A 22,205-nucleotide genomic window follows, 5' to 3' on the forward strand; every position below is an offset into this window, starting at 1 on the left:
TAATTTAGGGAAGTAATCTAAATCTGTTCTCATTAGCGGCCAAAAAATATCAGCAAAGCTTATAGGTTTGATGCTCACTTTTTCGGAAAATCCTTCCCAGTATGTATTGTGTAATGACCAGAAGTCTGAAATTCTTGATGCATGTATTGGCAATAGTTTTTTCTATATTCAAAACTATCCATATTGACATCAGCCATTAAAAAAAAAAAAAAATCATTTCAGTTAATCTTTACTTCTGAGCCTCACCCCACACTGCGTTCCTCGTCTGAGTTATTATTCCCTTGAAGAATCTCTAATGTTTAAGCCCCATCATTTCACACTGTCCGTCATCGTCTGTGGGTTACTTTCACTGTGTGTTGTGAGCTGAATGCAGCACAATATTGATGTTCATGTGAAGTGCAGATGGGCTGGTGCTCGTGCTCACACATGGTCCTTGTTTCTCTGTATCCTCAGGCTTAGACCTTTCACCTCCATTATTTCACGTTTGACAACATGCAGAAAGTGCTGATGTATAGAGCTATGAGTGAATGCACTTCTACTGTTTCAGCCGTACCTGAGAATGCTGTATATTTGTGTGTGCGTCCTTGCTCATTAACTTTTATCAGCTGAAAGCTACAGGTCAATAGGCCAAATACACTAGTAGCACAGTCATTAGAGCTACCTGTTGTTGTAAGCCCCTCCCCCTGGCTGTTTAACTACTCTAGTGTGAAATATTATTTTGTTCTTAAATGGATCTTTGTAAATGGCAGAGGGCTTGAGCTGCTGTGTAGATCAGAGAAAAGTGGTAAGTAGTTGTAATCCAGCTATGTAGGCTAGGGCCTTCAAGGTATTTAAACAATGGGCTAAACTGTGGGAGATTATCAGCATCGGACAGAAGTTTAAATACTGTAAAATCTGCCTTATGCTATGGAAAATGTAAAGTAAACTCACTTAGTAGCATTTCAATTATGAAAGGGCTCCATTTAGTCAAAGATGAAAATTATGAATGTAAATGCAGTATAACATATCTATGTATCTATGAGGAGGGGCAGATGGTGCAAAATGAGTCGCTTCCATCAATCTGCCCCAGGGCAGCTGTGGGTACATTTATTATATCACTTAATATGGAGTGGATAAACAATGAAAACATGTTTTGAGTCTTTGGCAAACCTGTAAAGTGCATTACAAGTGTAATGTATTATTATAACTGGATTCAGATGATATTACAGAATTACTATTAGTCTGTTATACTGGAATATTAATATATTTTTTACTTTTTGAGTATCTAGTTCTTGTTAATAAACAAACCCATGTTAGAAAAACACAATACTCCAGCAAAAACAAAGCAAGTATTGTTTTCCCTAATCAATGTACAGTACTTCTGCCCATGTTTCCATCTACCAGCTAAAATGTACGCTGGGCAATGTTTTTATTAGTAGCACTTGGGGTCCATCAAATTCCATTGGTATTATTTTTCCAAAATTTGTTGAAATGTTGTTTATGTATGAAAGTATTTTATGAAATTTTTGAACTAGATTTGTATGTTTTTACCAGTTCTCTTCCACATTATGTCACCGGGGCGGCTGAAGGTCATCTATCATCTACTTAAAGAGAGCCTTTCCCCAAACAGCCAAAGATAAATATGTATTATCAGGAGGGCTTAAGTGTCACTGGGAGTGTGTTTGGAAGTGCCTAACTCTTACCATGTGCTGTGGTCTACTGGGGATTCTAATGGAGCTCTAGGTTTCCTTAACGTTGTTGTGGCTCTCACTGACACTGCACTGTGATGTACAGTCAAGTTGCTGAGAGCCTCGCAAAACAAATGCTCCCTAATCACTCACCTGCCCCCAGATATGTGCCGCCCCATTTCTCTGCTATGTGACCTATATTTAAGGCTCAGCTACAGGGTCACCACCTCAAACTGTAGAATAAGAGGGGTACATCGCTGAATGTGATGGAGCAGGGGTGTCAAACTCAAATTCACAGAGGGGCAAAATTAAAAACAGGTACTAAGTCATGGGCCAAATTAAATACTTATTGAAAAATTTCAAAAATATCGACATGTTTTCTCTTCTTTGAAGATATGTAATGTTAAAACTTTTCTTATTAAAATAGATGTTTAATAATAGTTATGCTTAAACATCAAATCAAGAACAAGCATAATATAAAATGATAACAAAATTTTAAATAAAAAATGTCTCTATACAGCCCTAATACATATTTAATATGATCTTGCGGCCAAATATAATTATATCAAAATTTAACCAAATTTTGCCCCCAGGCCTGAGTTTGACATGTCTGTGATGGGACATGGATGGACTGACTCAGTAAAGAAAAATAATAATAATAATAAAAAAATATAAATCTAAAAATAATCTAAGAAAAAATAATAACTGCAATAACACAAACATATTTTAGATTTTATTGGGGTTGGGACAAGACACAAAGATAATTTAGAGATCATTTATAATAAACAATCTATGTAGTGCAATTATTAGTTTTGGTCTCACCATTTTGATCTTTTTTCATTATTATTAATTTTTAAATTGCCAAAAAAAGAAAAGAAAAGACTAATATAAAGGCATGCTTTTCATTATGTGTGTTATATAGCACTGAAAAAAAGAAAAACACCCTTACTCTTATTGGGCTTGCATCTCCACAAGCCTGACTCTTATTTGGTCTGGGCTTTCACCTGCTTGTTTTCTTTGACTTATAATATTTCCATCCACCATTTGGGATAAAATGTGTCTCTATGGAGAATGTTCCAAATGTTCCATGAAATCAGGCAGTTGAAGTTACATACTGTCACTTTAACGTAATATTTTTAGAAAAATTTTTGAATGACGGCTTCTCATGATGTTTAACTCCGTAGCACTTGACCCTTTTATTGTCTGAAGCAAACAGGAGAAAAACATCAGATAATCAAGATAATTTTCCACCTGTTGACAATATTATAGTCATTTTATCTTGCAAGATCTTGTAATTCTGCCCCTTCTAACACATAGAGAGCGACTGGAATATGTAGCTGCTAACCCTGAGAACCACCAGTACATCCAAAGAGTTTATTTATTTGTGAGAAAGAAAAAACGTATTTAAATTTCACTTTTCAATTCATGTGGAATCAAGCACTGCATTCTCTAAACAAGTGAGACAAGGGCTGTGCAGAACTATCAAAAAAGGTCTCAGTGCTTTGCCAGTTTTCTGTCAAACTACTCTTTTGTATTGTATTGTATTGTGTAATTTTTCTGGTAGGGGGTCTGTGAAATGCTTTTCTCCATGGAGATGTTATTACTTTGTCTGTAATGCTTCACAGTCTGGCATTAAATTTTCTATCTTCATGGAGAACAAACTAGACCAAGTTACAGATCAAAATCTATGGAGAGGCAACCCACTCACAGTCAGAAGTATTTTTGAGCAGTAAAACCACCTGTTATTGAATAAATGTAAGATAGAGCTGTTTAATACTGTGGACCATTTCAGGCAGAGTAATGTCATCTCCAATAGAAACAAGCAGACGTTAGACTCCCCACCAGAAAAGTTACACAATGCACCTTTAATGCAGAAAGTTTGTTGTAAAGTTTGGAAATCAACAAAATAAATAATAAAGCAGTGGTAATTTTGGAGATAAGCAAAAATAACAATACAAAGTCAAAAAGAGCTGATTAAAACTAAATTGCAGTGTAATTTTCAAAAATATAGGTTTAAAGTCATATTGCTGGATGTTTTTCTTTTCAATTGTACGGTCCAATCATTTTATGTGAAATACTTGAACCTCAACCAAGACACTTCCAGGCACTCTGCCATAATATTGTCATCAGGATTAATTTTTTTTTTTCTTGCACACCCATAATTTGTACATTATGGATGACTCTTATTTGTATTCCTTAATGTCTTATACTGGCAGTGTATATTTGTAAGCTTGTAATTTACGTTTTAGTTTGCCATTTAGACTATTTTTCTTTTGTAAAAACTTACAAGCAATCTGTCATGCTGCACTCACATTCACAATAAATGAAACGGAGTTCACTGATTACAAATAATGAACCCTGCTAATGTTAAGTTAAGGGAACATACTTAACTTGTGTGTTTTTTCAAATGTCCACAACAATTGGAAGATTTATAGCATTGCATTAAAACAGACTGCTTTTATTTATTTAGAAAATGTAAAATTACTTTCTTAGTTCATAACTCTAATTCTAAAACTAATATTTGATGTTTTTTCAGCTTTTGGTCTCACGTTTTTATTTATAGAGCAATTTCTCAACTCTTAATCGGATGGAGGTTGTGTAATCCCACCTCTTTGTGATTTTAACAGAGTAGAATAAAATGATCAGTGGGACATAAATGGGTTACACATGTGGTTTTAAGGCCCTTGTCTGTTATAAGTCAAAAGCATCGGGAAAAAAAAGTAGTATCGTAAGTGTAAATACTGAAAAAGTCACATTCACTGGACAAGAAGTGAACCTCTCCTGAATCGGTTTAGAATGAAAATTAGTAAAGAGCACATAGACTAGTATACACCCATGGACCACTTTGGAACCTACCTGGACGACCGTGGGATTATCTTACATATAGATATAAGACCACATGATAATATAAAAGAAAGTACTACAATTTGAAGTGCATTTTGTAACTTTTCTGGTGGAGGGTCGGTCCCCTGCTTGTTTCTACGGATATGTCATTGCTGTGCCTGGACATTAAACAGCTCTGCTTTACATTTATTCAATTACAGGTGTTTTTATAGCTCAAAAATACCTAGAAAAACAGATATTCTTACTATGATCAGGATTGCCTCTCCACAGATCTGACCTGTACCTTGGTCTCGTTTGATCTCCATGAAGCTTTAACACCATACTGTGAAACATTCCAGATAAAGTAGAGAAAAGCATTTGAAGGACCCTCCACTCTCCAAAATTTACACAGTGCTTCTTTAGTGTTGAAAATGCTTCTGTTGTCTAAATAAAGAGTGCTTTTACAAGGAGTGTAACGATATCCAAGTCTCACGATACGATATTGTCACGGTATGAACCTCACGATACGATATTTATTGCGATATCGTGGGAAAGCTCATGATATGTTGGGGAGGCTCACGATTAGGGATGTAACAATATCCAAATCTCTCGTTATGATATTTTTACAATATACATCTCACGGTACGATATTTATTGTGATATTTTGTGGAGGCTAATATGCTACTTTTTCCTCTTAAAATGCCTTGACAAGAATTAATCCAAAGAACTAAGACTTAAATGTGCTTTGAAGTGTTATTTCTTTGTGTAGTCTGCACTGAAATGGAGCAAAGGATCATGGTCTGTGTAGTCGCCTCTGTCTTTTATCAGCTATTGCTACACCGTAACTCTTAATTTAAGCAAAGAGACTTGTAAATCGATATATTGTGATGGTCCACGATATTATTGTGACAACTTTGACGATACGATATTTTGGTTATTGTTACATCCCTAGTTTTTACTATCATTGTGGTATCAGAATTGGTACTGAATATCAAGTCTATTCCTCTGTATTGAAATCGAGGTTGAAATGTTAATATCGTGACAACTCTAGTCTGATATGTGTCCCTTTTTTCCAGGACTTGGACAGTCTCCAAACCCAGCTGGAGGAGGTGCGGTTCTTTGACCTCTTTGGCTTCAGTGAAGAGCACCGGGGCTGGCTGTGCTTCATGTGTAACAACCCGGAAAAAGCCACGGGTACATGCCACTACCAACACCAACACTGCACACTCACACTCACTATACGGATTATTTTTATACACTTTCCTGCCAACTGTCTCCCCTAAGAATCATTTAAACCCGAGTGGTGGGCTTGTATAGAGCAGTGTTTTCCTGTATTTCAACCAGGACTGACTTAAACAAACTTATGTCTATAGTAAAAGCTATAAAGGAAGATTGATGGATTTGTGAATAGAAGTGGCTGTAAAGGGACAGTCCGAAATTTTGCACATAGGACCTCACCTCCTAGTGAGCCAGAGTGTTGGAGACGTGTGGAGACACTTTTTTAAATATTCCATCCATTCCTTGTATTTGCAGAGGTCGCTGGTGCTAGACTAGTGCATGTCAATGGCCATAGTTATTCTGCCAGACTGTTGATGTAAATGTCTGTGTTGATAGAATAATGTTTGAAATAAAACTAATCTTGCATCGCATGAATCGTTGCATGCTGAGGGACTATTTTCTCAACAGCAGCGGAATTTTACTTTGCCAGTAGGATAGGTGCTAGGTGTTATCAGTCCGCTGCTGCCAAGCTTTCTATCAGAAAGTACAACTTGCTGCTGCTGCTCAGACATAAATCCTTCAAATGCAAGGTTAGTTTTATTTCAAAGATTATTCTATCAACACAGACATTTACATCGACAGTCTGGCGTAATAATCATTTTGCTTTGGGTGCTTTGTGGAGTGGGTAAGACTGTTTTTAGTGGCAGGCTAACTATGGCCATTGACATGCGCTAGCCTAGCACCAGCGACCTCTGCAAATACAAGGACTGGATGGAATATTTTAAAAAAGTGTCTCCACATGTCTCCAATACTCTGGCTCACTAGGAAATGAGGTCCTTTGTCCAAAATTCCAAACTGTCCCTTTAAGAGGACGTTGATCTCTCTGTAGGCTTGTCAGAAGCATTGAAGTTCAGATGCAAAAACTAGTATATAAAACTACTGATTATCTTTGAAATGATGTTGAGCTGTATCAGAACAAGTCTACCATATGGAACATACCTGAATGACTGAGGGATTACACTGATATAAGACTGCATGGTTATATAAAGGAAAGTACTATGATTTAATGTTGAAAACCATATTCTGTTGTATCTGAATCAGTATTGAGTGTCAAGTCTGTTCGTAATTGGGTTTGAAATGGGTTTGGCTCTGGTGCTGCTACAGTGGAGAAGGTGTTGTGACTGAGCGAGCAGGAGGGAGTTCATTTATAGAAAATATCTTGAGTTGCTGATAGGCAAAGGCGGTAGCTTTGTTTGACTGATGGTTAGGGCTGCACGATTCTGGGAAATAATCACAATTGCAATTTTTCAGGCAGTCCAGGCAAACTGTTTCAAAAGTTGGATTCTATTCAGACTGTACATTGTAAATATAAAAGAGTAACATTTGAGAAAAGACTGGAATATGACACACTGATCCCCTAATACAAGAATCACATCCATTTTAGAACAGGTTTCTAGAGGTCTAAACTTTATAAAGAAAACAGGATATTTTGAACTTTGCAGAAATCATTCTATTACCTAAATAACTGCAGCTTTTGGGATTTGATATTTGCGTCAATTCAAATTCCGATTTTGGTTTGATTGTGATTAACTGTGCAGTTACACTAATCGTGACAGACAGATGACATGGTAAGTACGTAGTCTTCCTGGTTGGATTCATGCTTCAACGTCCGTTCCATTGACTTGTTTTTGAAGAACACACGTTGTTAAATCCATTGTCCACACCTCCACACGGGTCTGCACAGATGCTCAGATGTGTGAGTGAAAGCTTATCTTATCTCTGTCATGTGCTGCTCGCGGGGGGTAGGGACCATTGGCTGATGGTGCGGATGTTTTTACTCTTAAATGCCTCTGAGGGAGATGAGGTTTGTCAGCTCCTCTTTAAAGCCTCTTATGTGTGTGATGATCTGGATGTTAGTGCGATGAGGACTGCCACAGGACTCAGCTTGGAGCAGTTTACTTTGGACCTGAACAGCTCATGAGGTCACTGATAAAGACACTTGCCCAAAACCATTATACTTTTGAAGTGTTTTCTTTTAGTTGTGGGAGTTTGTTTGATAGTTGAGATCTCTTATGACGAAGGATATTAGGTCCTTTTGATAACAAACCTGGGGATGGAAAGTAAGAACTCTGGCCACACAGCTGAGACTATTTAAAGGGCCCATATTATGTTATTTTCTGATGTACATTACCGGTCAAAAGTTTAGAACACCCTAATTTTTCCAGTTATTTATTGCAGTTCAGGTCATGCAAGTCCAGTGAACAGCTTGAAATAGTAGAAAGGTAAGTACTGAACAGCCAGAGGTTAAAAACAGATAAAAGATAACAAAACACAAGTCCAAGCTCGGCCAAAACTACCTAAGGGAAAAAATAACAAGATGGTACATTTGAAAACATGGAGTGGCCAGCACAGTCTCCAGACTTGAACCCCATCAAGCTGGTTTTGGGATGAACTGGACAGAAGAGTGAAAGCCAAGCAACCTACAAGTGCCACACATTTATGAAAACTTCTGCAACAGACTTGGGAAGAACTTCCTGAAGAATATTTGATTTCTATTGTAAAAAGAATGAGCCACGAGTGTGTTTAGCTGTTATATCTGCCAAAGGTGGACACTTTCATTAATCAAAAGTTTCAAATACATTTTGGTCAACAGTAAACAGTAAAAAACTGGAAAAATTGTGGTGTTCAAAAACTTTTGACCGGTAATGTTTGTTATAATGTTGTTTCCACACCACAAACAGACCTGGAGTTGTGTTTTTTTGTTTCATTCACACATGTTTAACACAAACCCTGCATATTTAGTCTGAGTTCTTCTGTCAAACTGAAAACACTCTGTTCACTCACGTGAACGTAATACATAAAGTGCTCCACTGTGTTTTTAAACTCCATACACCTTCACTAGAATCATTTGGATGATTGATGAACTAACAGTAAAAGGCATCTATTAACTTAAAAACTACCACGGCATGATATCACAAGGTAGAACAGAGCATTTTGAGCTTGGGAGATGTAGACAGACCAATAATAAAGGATACTTTTTCCATGCCTACCTTATAGTCAACTAATCGATCGGCAGTACATGTCTTTAATTGACCAAGAATGTCTTTAGTTGTTGACAGCCCTAATGGGATGTCTCAGTATTACAAGAACATAGCTTATACTATAGCTGATATTGGGAGAGTGGAGTGACATATCCCAATTTGTCCAAAAAGTCTGAAAAGGCCAATATTACACTATTTTCTAATCTGCTATAAGTTGGAGTTGTGTTTTGTTTCATTCACACATGTTTAACACACAAACCCTGCATATTTAGGCTGAGATCTTGTCTCAAACTGAAAACACTCTAAAACCTTGTGATGCCATGTGGTAATACAGGAAGTGCTCCTCTGAGATTTAAACCCCATGCACCCAAATCTGTACTAAACACGAGGTAAAAAGTAGTTGTAGAAAATTGCCACTTCATGACATCACAAGGAACATTGTATTTTGAGCTTTAAAGATGGAGACAGCCTAATAACTCAGGATTATTCAGACATGTGTGAATGAAACAAAACACAACTCCATGTATGTTTTTGATGAGGCAGCAGCTTTATATCATGGTTTAACACTCCCAGGAGTCAATTTTGTGTAATATAGAACCTTTAAATATACATGAGTCATTTTTGGGGCTGTATTTTCACTTACAGTCTAGCAGAGTAGTCGGATATTCAGAGGTTGAGTTGCACAATATTATCCCCAAAGCCCTTGAGAAAGCAGGTATAAACGTGAGCCCTCACATAGAGACAGCAATGCAGTCAGTTCACACAGCACGCCGAGGGTACTTTTCCCCTTTTTCACTTTGATTTATTGCTTCTCATATGTTTCTCCACCTTTGACGACAGGCCTTATAAATACACATGTGAGTGATGGGACGGGGCGCTGTTATCAGTTATACAAGAGCGAGTGGGCCGCCGTGTGATAAATGAAAAGCGAAGAGCCCGCAGAGCAAAGTCTTTCATAATGAGCACGTTTCAAACCCCTGCGCCCTTCGGAGACATGCTGCATAATGGCACTTAATGAGAGCCCAGCACGAGGAGAGGCAGGACCAGAGTATGGACATCTGATGTTGTGAAACTCGAGATTTATTTGTGCTTTTAAATCGCCTAATTGGTGCGCAGAGGATTTAGACTGGTTTATGGATAAAAGTTCGTCCGCTAAAGGGCAGATGTTTTAGTCACAGCATCATTCTTACATTTAAAGGGCCCATATTATTACACTATTCTCTGATCAGTGTTATAATGTTGTTTCCTCATCAGAAAATTCAACGAGTTTGGTTTTGATTCATTCACACATGTTTACCACACAAATCCTCCATATTTAGGATCTGTTTTTTCTCAAACAATACAAGAAAAGCTCCACTGTGTTTTTAAAATCCATAGACCATCACTAGAATCATTTAGATGGTTTCAGCCCTGGAATTTCCGATCTCTATTAAACAAAACATAAAAGGCAGCTGTTAACTTGAACAGACCATATTGATTTTTGGAGATCTTGACAGACTAATAATCCAGGATTACTCAAACACGTGTGAATGAAACAAAACACAACTCCAGGTATGTTGATGAGAAAACAAGATTCTCACATAACTAAAAGCTTACAAGAGTCAATTTTGCGTAATATAATACGTTTGACAGGTCAAACCACACACTTTATTAAAATACAGTTAACATAATTATACTTGTAGGTTAATTTTACTTAGTTAATCTTAGTTTTACAGTTTTGATCAAGTTTTTGATTTTACATCCTGTTTGGAAATGGATATACGATGTAACATAAGTATTTCCATAACTGTCACCTGAGAAGCATAGTAATAAACAAGGGTGAAAGTTCAGCTAATTTATACAATAGTTATTATCTTGGTTTTCTCTGTTTTCATATATGAGTGTTTAAAGCCACAGTCTGTTACATTTTACCCCAAAAAGCAGCTTTTATAGATTTAGACTTAGACTTAGACTTAGACAAACTTTATTGATTCACAAGGGAAATTATTTGGACACAGTAGCTCACACATCACAATATATTATAATAACAAAGAGAAAAAAACAGAAGTGATAATAATAATTTCTAGCAAAAAGTAGTAGCAAAAAGATAGTAAGAGATGGGTCAAATAAGACATAATTATATAAATGTATATGTACTAGTCAAAAGTCTCACAATAATATCGTGGGCTGTCACAATATATCGAATTACAAGTTCGTTTGCTTAAATGCATGGTTTTATAGAAGCAACAGCTTATAAACACAGGGAACTACATATCCCTCGATTCATTTCAGTGCAGACAAGATGAATAAATATGTTTTTTACTTAAATTCTTGGGATTATAATGAAAATAATTCACACCAAAATCTTGTCAAGGTATTTTAAAAGCAGAAATGTGTCCTATCTACAATTATATTCGTCTCTACAAAATATAGCAATAAATATTGTACTGTGAGATGAATATTGTGATAATATCGTACCGAGAGATGCGGATATCGTTACATCCCTATAAAATTGACAAATAAGTAATAAAATATAAAATCTCTGCTCCTGCTTGTTTCCATGGGAAATGTTCCAAATTGTGGTTTTAACTTTCTGTACCTTTAAAATGTTCTTTGTGCGTAAATTGTCCCTGGATTTTGGATTTTTTGGTGTATTGATAACATACTAGATAACTTAAACTCCCACCAACCGCAGCTTGACAAATCTAAAACTATAATAAATATTTACCACAGACACTCACCCACCAAAAGTCATTATGTAACAAACATGAAAACCTGTCACATTATTATAGTTCTAACAACAAGCAAACAACAAGCAACAAACTAACACCAAACAACACCCACACACATACTGGCCTGTCACAGTAATTACAATCTCGACTTCTCGTTCAGTATGTGAAAGCTGGAATCACATTTTTGGGGGGGCTCTACATTTATCGAGTGTGCATTTTATATACACATTTTTTTGTAGTTCAAGAAATTTGAGCAGTTTAGGGTCAAACAACTAACTTCTACAACTGGCTATAGATACAAACATTTTTTAAACAATATTATTATTTATTTATTATTTATACTTTATTTCAGACACAAATATTATGCGGTCCAGGATACAAAAAATATACAAGGCATCCAAATTAGTGCATATAGTTCATTAAAAAGTATGGCGTTTCTGTTAGAGGTGTGCAAATATTTTTCAAATATTGATATATCGTATAGTTTAATGTAATGATAGAGTTGTGTGAAGAATCCCTCAGTCGTCCAGGTAGAATCCATGAAGGAGAAAAATTCAGTTTGTCGACTGGACAAAAGTTAGTTTGGTTGAAGACATTTCGCAGCTCATCCAAGCTGTTTCTTCAGTTCTTCAGAACTGAATACTCTATTGTGATGATAGAGTATCGATATCATGACCTGCGGTACTAATATATCACCAAGAGCATTTTTTTGTTATATTTTACTACATTTTTTGTTACAGCGCTACAGTTGTGTTACTTGTTCAGAGGGAAGAAACTCGTTTATGCAACACATTTGACATTTTCACAGTTTTGAGGATTAAAATGTTTGTGTTTCATATTAACTTTGCACAAGAAGTGGTTTAACAAAGACTTTTAGTGTCACAGCCATGATTTAGCCATTATTTTTTTATTGAACCCTATCGAATCGATTTGAAGTATATCTTATTGAATCGTATCGAATCATAAGCTCACTGTATCGAGATATGTATTGTATCGTGGCCGATGTATCGAGGTATGTATCGTATTGGCAACTTCTGAATGATTCCCAACCCTAGTTTCTTCGCCCAGTGTTTTCTCATTTGAGGATTTGTCAGAGTCTTTATGATGGAATTTTCAAACACCTCCAGGCGCTGCTTAAGTGTTTAAATTAAATACTGTACATTTCAAATTGTTCTTTATCATCAATTAGATTTAAAGATGCACTGTGTAACTTTTTGGTTGAGGGTCACCTGCTTATTTCTATGGATATGTCAGTGCTCTGCCTGGAATGTTCTCCAGTATGAAAAGAGGCATTCTGGGGTTGCCTCTCCACAGATCTGACCTGCACCTTGGTCTGGTTTGGTCTTCATAAAGATAGAAAAGTTTACTGCCATATTGGGAAATATTCCAGACAAAGCAATAACATTTCCACAGAGAAAATAATACGATGGACCCCCCCACCATAAAAGTTATACAATGCACCTTTAATATTGTCATTTATTGTTTATTTTTTTGTTATCGTGACAGGCCTGCACAAACATGAACCAGAGTAATCAGAAACTAAACGAATACAAACTGGCTCATTTCTTTCAGCGCATAGAGAAAGCAGAAAGCAATCACAAAGCTATTGATTAGTTCACATCGGTGCCAGTCCCCCATCATTACTGGGCTCTATGGCAAAAACTGGTGTATTCGCAGGCCACTTTGGAAGTTTGGAAGTTGCATGTTTACAAAGGCATGGGGTCTGTTTGCCTCAGATGGCCCCACTGATCCGTCATCTGGCCAAAAGGGAGCTATAAACTATAAATTGGTGAAGCTTTATCCAGAATTCTCTTGACTTGACATAAACAACACGATCTATGAAACTTAGTGATATAATGTCTATAGTAAATTAATACCATGAGTTTATTGAGGTGTGATTTATGGGTTAATTTGACCATTTAATAAGTGGCGTTCACATTACTACATTTTAGAATCTCCAAAATGTGTTGTTTAAAGCGCCCATATTACACTGTTTTCTGATCTGTTTTAAAATGTTATTTCCTCATCAAAAACCTACCCAGAGATGTGTTTTTGTTTCATTTATACACGTTTAACACACAAACCCTGCATATTTAGGATGTGTTCTTCTATTAAACTGAAAACACTCCAGTCTGTTCCACCTTGAGATGTCATATTGTAATACAGCACATGCTCCACTATGTTTTTAAACTCCATACACCCTCATTAGGATTACTGGAATAATTTCAGCCCTGGAATTTCCAATGTCTACTCAACAAAATGTAAAAGCTGTAGCTCTTAACCTGAAAACTACAGCTTTGTAACAGGGCTGAACGATCTATCGTTTTCGACCTAAAATTGTGATCTCAGACAACACAATTTTGGGAGTGTCAAAGTTGCATTTTTTTGCAGTGTTCCTAAAGCCCAATTTTGAGGGCGAAGTTTAGTTCTGTGTCGACTCAACGCACACTGCCACCGTTGCCTTGTTGCCATTGTTTTTGATTTATGGGTCTGCTCTAAGGTCTATGCTCCATGAAGTAATTCACCACCACATTAGGAGGGGTGGATTTAAACCTGGTGTTTGTGTAAAGTTTAACATGAACCATCTCCAATGCGATAGAAGCACAGAACAGACTCACCATCATCAGCACATCCTCTGTCACAGAAAGAACACTCATATTCTACTGACTTGTGTCCTTTAGTCCGACAGAAGCTGACCGCATCAGAGGCACAAGGAGTAAGCTATTTTTTTCAGCACTTATAGTTTATGCAAATTAGCCGTGTGGTTTTAAGTTTTGTTTCTGTAAAACCTAAACAGATGGTCCAGCATCAAATCATTGGTGCAGGACTTTGGTATGATGTTAGTTTCTGTGATGTTTGCAAATGTTCAGGTGCACTAAAACTTGATTTGAAAAAGAAACATGGATGAAATCGAAATCACAATATCTGCCAGAAAAATCACAATTCAGTTTTTTCTTAAAATCGTTCAGTCCTACAAGGTGGGACAGAGCATTTTGAGCTTTGAGAATGTAGACAGACTAATAATAAAGGATTACTCAAACATGTCTGAATAAAAAAAACTCAACTCCAGGTGTGTTTTTGATTTCAGATTTGTTTACCTGATTTATAGTTAATATCTCTGTAATTACTTCGGCTACCCACATGAAACAAAAACTGGCACAAAGTTCAATGTCTTCTCTGTCAGTATAAATAAACAAAAAGTGAAATCTGAATCTTTTCACAATAACTTCAAATAGTGGTATCATTATACAACCCAAAAGTTGTGATTACTGTCTGCTGAAAGCCTTTAAGTCGTAAGATTAATGTGACAAGTTTGTGGAACCAATTCCAAACAAACAACTTTTAAGATTCAACATTTGTGGATTTTCATTTCTGACAAAAATCGTACATCTCCCACAGATAAGCTCCTGTGCTCTATCAAAGATTGCGCCGTTATAACCTACACCTACCTGACCCTGCCTGACCCTGCCCCTGGCCAAAGCAGCTGCATAGACTCCAGACACCTGCATCTCTAGTGGCCACAGACAATAGAAAATGAATGAGTACATTGCATTTCACCATTGAGTTAAGCCAAACAAACCTAAACCGCTGATAAGAACCAGCAATAGCCAGCATAGTCTCACCACCCACACATATTAAGTTTCAATAGTGAATCCAAATTCAGAGATGTTGTAAATATTGCTTCATGTTAGCTGTCACCATCTTGGTCATTTTGCCTCGGAAATGTCTGCTTCTGTCTGACAGCCTGCAGATGAGTACTCATGATAGGTGGATTCCAAAACAAACACTGGAATAGGCTCCTTTGTCACGGCTGATTTGTTTTTACAATAAACTTTCTGCATTACCAAAGCAGTTAGCATCTACAAAGGCTGAAATCTCTTTCATTATTAGAGCTTCTTTCAGCCTCTGCAGAACTTCTACAATGTTTAAAGGGATTGCACTCTTACAGATTTAGAACAGGTATTGCAATCACAGCTGATCCTGGGTTGCCAGAAGTTACAAGTTTTTCTCATTATCATGTGAAAGCTCAGAACTTCCAGAATTCACTCACTGAGCTGCGGGGGCTGCACTAGCACTGATTCATGATCAAATCAGCTTTATAACTGATGCCAGTAAAATCTAAATGTGATTTGAAAATGTTCCTATCTGGTGACATAGACAGGCCATGCGTGTAAGTCTCACAGAGTTCCTTTAAGTCGTTTTAGAGGCATCAATTAACCTCAGTCTCTGTCTACTTTTTCAAAATTGTTCAACCTTTGTATTAAGCTTGCAAAAGCCATACCATCCTGTATATGTATATGTGCACGGCTGGTCAAAAGTTTTAGAACACTCAAATTTTTCCAGTTATTTATTGCAGTTCAAGTCATGCAAGTCCAATAAAGAGCTTGAAATGGTACAAAGGTAAGTACTGAACAGACAGAGGTTAAAAAAATAGATAAAAGAAAACAAAACATAAGTCCAAGCTCTGCCAAAACTACCTCAGGAAAAAAGAACAAGATGATAAGCTTGAAAACATGGAGTGTCCAGCACAGGCTACAGACTTAAACCCCACTGAGCTGGTTTTGGGATGAACGGGACAGAAGAGTGAAAGCCAAGAAACTTACAAGTGCCACACATTTATGGGAACTTCTGCAACAGACTTCGGAAGAATTTTCTGAAGAATATTTTATTTGATTGTAAAAAGAATGAGCCACAAGTGTGTTCAGCTGTTACATCTGCCAAAGGAGGACACTTTTATGAATCAAAAGTTTACAATACGTTTTGGTCAACAGTAAACAATGAAAAACTGGAAAAAGTGTGGTGTTCTAAAACTTTTGACCGGTAGTATGTATGTATTATATATGTTCTGACTATATACCCCAAAACTGCAGTAAAAGTATGTGCGCGAGGTTCAGTGTAGACTAACATTTAACTGTGTGTCTATTTTGCGTTTATGTTTCATACGTAACCTCTGCGCAACCTCAAGCCTCGGGGAGACACGCTCTTGTCATTCTCTAGAAGTGAACCCTGTGTGCTCCACAAAAAGAGCCTTGTAAACCAGCTGTGTGTCTTTTATGGTGTTTTCAGAAAATACTGTACTTTCCCCAGAGTCGACAGATTGATTGTAATAACTCAAAATACATGTAATAAATGGGCTCTGGTGACATTCATTTTACAGTTTACATAAACCAAATCAAACTTATCTTTCATCAGGAAAACATGCAGATGACGCCACAAGGCCAAGTTACTAGTCAGATCTTTGGATAGGCGTGTCCACTCAGTAAGAGTGCATGTTTTTCAAGGTATTTTTGTAAACGAATAGACAAGGCCAATACAGTACAGTACAACGCAATAAAATCTCTATGGAGACAAGCAGCTGGAGGGTCTAACAGAACACATGTTAAACACAACCACCACCCAATATATTAAACTAAATTCTTCTCTCAACAAAAAACAGTCCACACTGTGAGGTCATGTGGTTATACAGAAAGTGCTCCACTGTATTTTTGAACTCCATGCAATTTTTCTAGAATCATTCGGAAAAATTTAGCCCTGGAATTGCCGATCTCTACTCAGCTTAAGGTAAAAGGTAGCTGTTAACTTGAAAACTACCACTTAAAGAGACAGTTTGGAATTTTGGACATACGGCCTCATTTCCTTGTGAGCCAGAGTGTTGGAGACGTGTGAAGACACTTTCTTAAATATTCCATCCAGTCCTTGTAGTTGCAGAGGTCGCTGGTGCTAGGCTAGTGCATGTCAAAGGCCATAGTTATTCTGCCACTAAAAACGATCTTTCCCACTCCACAAAGCACCAGAAGTAAAACAGTTATTACACCCGACTGTCGATGTAAATGTCTGTGTGTTGATAGAATAATGTTTGAAATAAAACTAACCTTGCATCGCATGAATCGTGAGGGGCAATTGCTGAGGGACTATTTTCTCATATATCAGTCCGCCGCTGCCAAGCTTTTTATCAGGAAGTACATCTCGAGTCTGTTGCTCAGACATAAGTTCTTCATATGCAAGGTTGTTTTTTTTTCTAAAATTATTCTATGAACACAGACATTTACATCGACAGTCTGGTGTAATAATAGATTCGGATGTTTTGTGGAGTGGGTAAGACTGTTTTTAGTGGCAGGATAACTATGGCCATTGACATGCACTAGCCTAGCACCAGCGACCTCTGCAAATACAAGGACTGGATGGAATATTTTAAAAAGTGTCTCCACACGTCTCCAACACTCTGACTCACTAGGAAATGAGGTCCTATGTCCAAAATTCCCAACTGTCCCTTTAATGACAAGCTTTTAAAGCTCTGGAGATGTACACAGACTAATAATTCCTCAAACATACAACTAACTATAACTCCAGGCCTGTTTTTGAGGTGGTAACAGCTTTGTAACATGGCTTAAAGCTCGCATGAGTCAATTTTGCGTAATATAAGACCTTTAAGCCAGCTTTCAAATGGATGGTGCGTGTGTACAAATACCCCAGACTTGACGAAAAGGCGAAAACAAATCTATTAAATGGCATTAACACCTCAACAAAGAGTCAACAGTTACCCGGCCTCCAATATTTTTCCAGACTCCTTTTACTACCAAAATAAACGAACGCTAATAATAAGAATGAACTCAAATTAAATCAATCAAATTAAAACTTCCATACTTTGACCTTAATGAGCAGAGACTATGCACGTCCCCAGCGATAGCCCAGTTCGGACTCATGACGCTGTCCAAAGCCCTAATCTTATCTAAATAATTAAAACAACACAGTTTTGGGCCTGCTTCTATTGTTCTCTAATCAGCACACGGTTCATGTTCATGTTGGCTGTCTTACAGAGACATTTTCTAAATCAAATCGCATGTTTACTTTGGATGGAGTTTTACTAGTGTACTTGTTATTCCCTACAAATGTATATTGGCAGATGAAATGGTCCGAGAGCAGAGCTATTATAAGTGAGAACGTGTGATGTTTGGAGAGTTGCCCACGCCTATAACTCACTCAATGACCCTAAGCGCATCTGGATCTTACAGTAAATGACAATAAGACTCTACATATTGAAGTTCTCATGACGCTAATGTTTATTGTAGTATCCTGTGTATCGCCTCAGAGCCTTGTTACACTTACAGCATGGCTAAATAGCTGCTCACGTTTTTAATGAGTGAAAGTTGAGGTATTTTCCATATTAAAACCTAGGTGGAGGTGGTTGTTAGGGGTGTTTTTTTATGCCACCGTTGGTTTTTACTACTGGAATGTCTTTGAACTGGGCAGTGTAATGGGCTGGTGCTTGAACTGTGTGTGCAAGTCTCTGCAGAGCATGATAATTGTCCCTGTATCTTAAAGCTGCACTGCGTAACTTTTCTGGTGGAGGGTGTGCAACCTGCTTGTCTTCACGGAGATGCTTTTGCTTTGTCTAGAAAAGGGGTTTTCAAATTGGGTGAATGTGAGCCTCCTCTTAAAGTAGGTAAAGATTTTAGTTCTGAATTAGTCCTGGTTTAGACCTGGTTTTAATTCTGTTTTAGTCCTGATTTTAGTCCTGGTTTAGTCCTGGTTTAGTCCTGGTTTAGACCTGGTTTAGTCCTGGTTTAGTCCTGATTTTAGTCCTGATTTTCATTCTGGTTTAGTCCTGGTTTAGACGTGGTTTACATCTGGTTTTAGTCCTGATTTTAGTCTTGTTTAGTCCTGGTTTAGACCACGTTTAGTCCTGATTTTAGTCCTGGTTTTGATCCTGATTTTAGTCCTGGTTTAGACCTGGTTTAGTCCTGGTTTAGACCTGGTTTGAGTTATGGTTTAAACCTGGTTTAGTCCTGGTTTTAGTCCTGGTTTAGTCCTGGTTTAGACCTGGTTTAGACCTAGTTTAGTCCTGATTTTAGTCCTCTTTTGTCCTGGTTTAGTCCTGGTTTTAGTACTGATTTTAGTCCTGGTTTAGACTTGGTTTAGACCTGGTTTAGGCCTGATTTTAGTACAGGTTTAGTCCTGGTTTAGTCCTATTTTAATTCTAATTTTAGTCCTGGTTTAGACCTGATTTTAGTCTTGGTTTAGTCCTGGTTTTAGTTTTGGTTTTCATTCTGGTTTAGTCCTGGTTTAGACCTGGTTTTAGTTCTGATTTTAGTCCTAGTTTAGACCTGGTTTCTGACCTGGTTGAGATCTGGTTTAGACATGTTTTTGTCCTGGTTTTAGTTCTGGTTTTAGTTCTGGTTTAAAGGCACGACCCGCACTGCACGAGCCAAGAAGATGCGGCCCAGAAAATTTAGGTATTTTTGACTAATAGAAAGAGTCATATCATGGAACATTCCAGGCAAATATAAAATCTCCATAGAGATAAGCAGATGACAAACCCTCTACCAGAAAAGTTGCACAATGAACCTTTAAAGTGCGTATGACAGGTTTTTATGAGACTCTAATTTCTACTTACATTGTTGGGATGAAACTTGTAAATGAAACTTGTAACTTGGTATGAAACTTGTAAATATAAATTATAGTTTTACACGAATCAAGAAGCAATTTGCGAAATTGAAAATCACGTTGAAAATTACAAGAAGAGATTTCTGAACATGCTGACGACAGCACAGAGAATTCTGTCCAAAAGTTCGGCACAATTTACACGCAAGAATAACTTTTTTCTCTTACTTTAAACAAAATAAATGTGTTTGTTGTAATACAGGAATTGCTCCACTGTGTTTTTAAACTCCATACCCCTTCACTAGAATCATATGGATGATTTCAGCTCTGGAATTGCCAATCTTTACTGACCTAAATGTAAAAGGTAGCTGTTGAAAACTACCACTACATGACATCACAGGGTGGAACAGAGCATTTTGAGCTTTGGAAATGCAAACAGATTATAATAATAAATGGTTTCTCAAACATGTGTGAATAAAACAAAACACTACTCCAGGTCTGTTGACGAGGTAACAACATTTTAACATGACTTGGAGACCACAATCAGAAATATGCAGCTCAAGGGACTGTCTTCTGAAAATAGTGTTGGACTAAACTTGTCAATATGTGACTCAGTCACCTAAGTGCCCATATTTGTAGGCCTGTCACAACAACAAATTCCTAAGTACAATATATTGCTGAAGTAAATATAGATGATAAATGATAATACTTAAACTAATTTATGCCACTGACAATAACCATTAAGTAGAATTATCCCCCCCAAGGTATTGTAAATGTTGTTGTTAAGAAACACAAACAGCAATAAGTATATAACAGAATGAAACACTTTGGTAATTAGTTTGTTATAATGAGTCATAGAGGGTCTTTATGTACTCCCCCACAGCTAAAATCATAAAATAAAATAAAAATAACAAAAAGTACCTCAGTAGTACAAAGAAAAATTCCCTGTGATAAACACTGACCCCAAAAATGACTGTTTCATGTAACATATATTGAACAATAAGTAGTTATAGTCACGGGAGTCGACAGGTGGGGGCAAATGGGTCTAGTGTTCTGCGACCTAAGGTTTTAGGGGCCCACAATTAGACCCTCTGCCCGTTCATTTATATTAGAGGGGGGCCCATGCGAGGTTCCTTGCCCTCAGGCTCCCAAATTTCTGTTGACGGGCCTGGATATAGTATTTATTGTGACAAACCTACATATTTGAGTATATTTTACTATGAACTTTTGCGTTTTAAGCAACATAAGATCCTCACAAATAACGTCAAACTTCATAAGTTCGTACATCTGCCCTGGGGCTAACTGAAATTAGGCCTGTCACAATAATTATGATATCGACTAATCTTTGAATATATGACAGTTGGAATTATATTTTTGGGGTCAATATTTAAGTACTTTTTCTTTGCACCTCTGAGAAGTTTTTTGCTGTTTAGTAAGATTTAAAGGTGCATTGTGTAACTTTTTCTGCTTGTTTCTATGGATATATCATTGCTCTGCCTGGAATGTTCCACAGTATGTCATTAAACAGCTCTACCTTACATTTATTCAATTACAGGTGGTTTTACTGCTCAAAAATACCCAAAAAACCAGGCATTGTGACTGTGAGCGGGGTCACCTCTCCACAGATCTGACCTGTAACTTGGTGTGGTTTGGTCTTCATGAAGATAGACAGATTTAATACCATACTGTGAAACATTTCAGACAATGCAATAACATCTTCATGAAGAAAAACCCTCCACTGTAAAAGTTACACAATAAGCTGTAAAAGATTTAAAAACCTTTATGACTCATTAGAGATGCAAACTAAATACAAAGGGTTTCATTCTGTTGTTTATTTATTGTAGCTCATGATTTTTTAACCATAATATACATTTAGAATAGAGTTTTTTTGTGGTTTAATGTTATCTTCTTGATCCACAAGAGAAATTATTTGGACACAGTAGCTCACACATCAATATATTATAATAACAAAGAGAAAAAATGAGTAACTGATAATAAAAAAAGTCAAAATAAGTAGCAAAAATATCAAGAGACTGGTGTCAAATAAGGCAAGACATGTAAAAATAAAATAGAAAGGCAAGTTTATTTAGCACAATTCATTCACAAAGTAATTCAAAGTGCTTTACAGAATAAAAAATACAATAAAATCACAATACAAACAAATCAAAACATAAAAAAGCATAATAAAATAAAAAAAGAGAGAGGGATTAAACTAAGGGTGTAACAATAACCAAAATATCGTGATATCGTATCATCAAAAGTCTCTCAGTAATATCGTGGGACATCACAATATATCAAATCACAAGTTTCTTTGCTTAAATTCATTGTTATGGTGCAGCAAAAAACAGAAGGAACTACATCGA

At 36.8% G+C, this 22,205-nt stretch overlaps 1 protein-coding gene across 1 annotated transcript in view; it reads left to right on the forward strand.

Annotated features, from left to right (window-relative positions):
• veph1 (ventricular zone expressed PH domain-containing 1) overlaps positions 1 to 22,205 on the forward strand; it is a 78,922-nt gene that overhangs the window by 39,347 nt on the left and 17,370 nt on the right. The window contains exon 13 of the mRNA XM_020937689.2: positions 5,567 to 5,684. Coding sequence (XP_020793348.1) covers positions 5,567 to 5,684 — 118 coding nt within the window. The remainder of the gene's footprint in view (positions 1 to 5,566; positions 5,685 to 22,205) is intronic.

The sequence above is a fragment of the Boleophthalmus pectinirostris genome, unplaced genomic scaffold, assembly GCF_026225935.1.
Source record: "Boleophthalmus pectinirostris isolate CB_2022bp ecotype Guang Dong unplaced genomic scaffold, ASM2622593v1 HiC_scaffold_9, whole genome shotgun sequence".
NCBI lineage: Eukaryota > Metazoa > Chordata > Actinopteri > Gobiiformes > Gobiidae > Boleophthalmus > Boleophthalmus pectinirostris.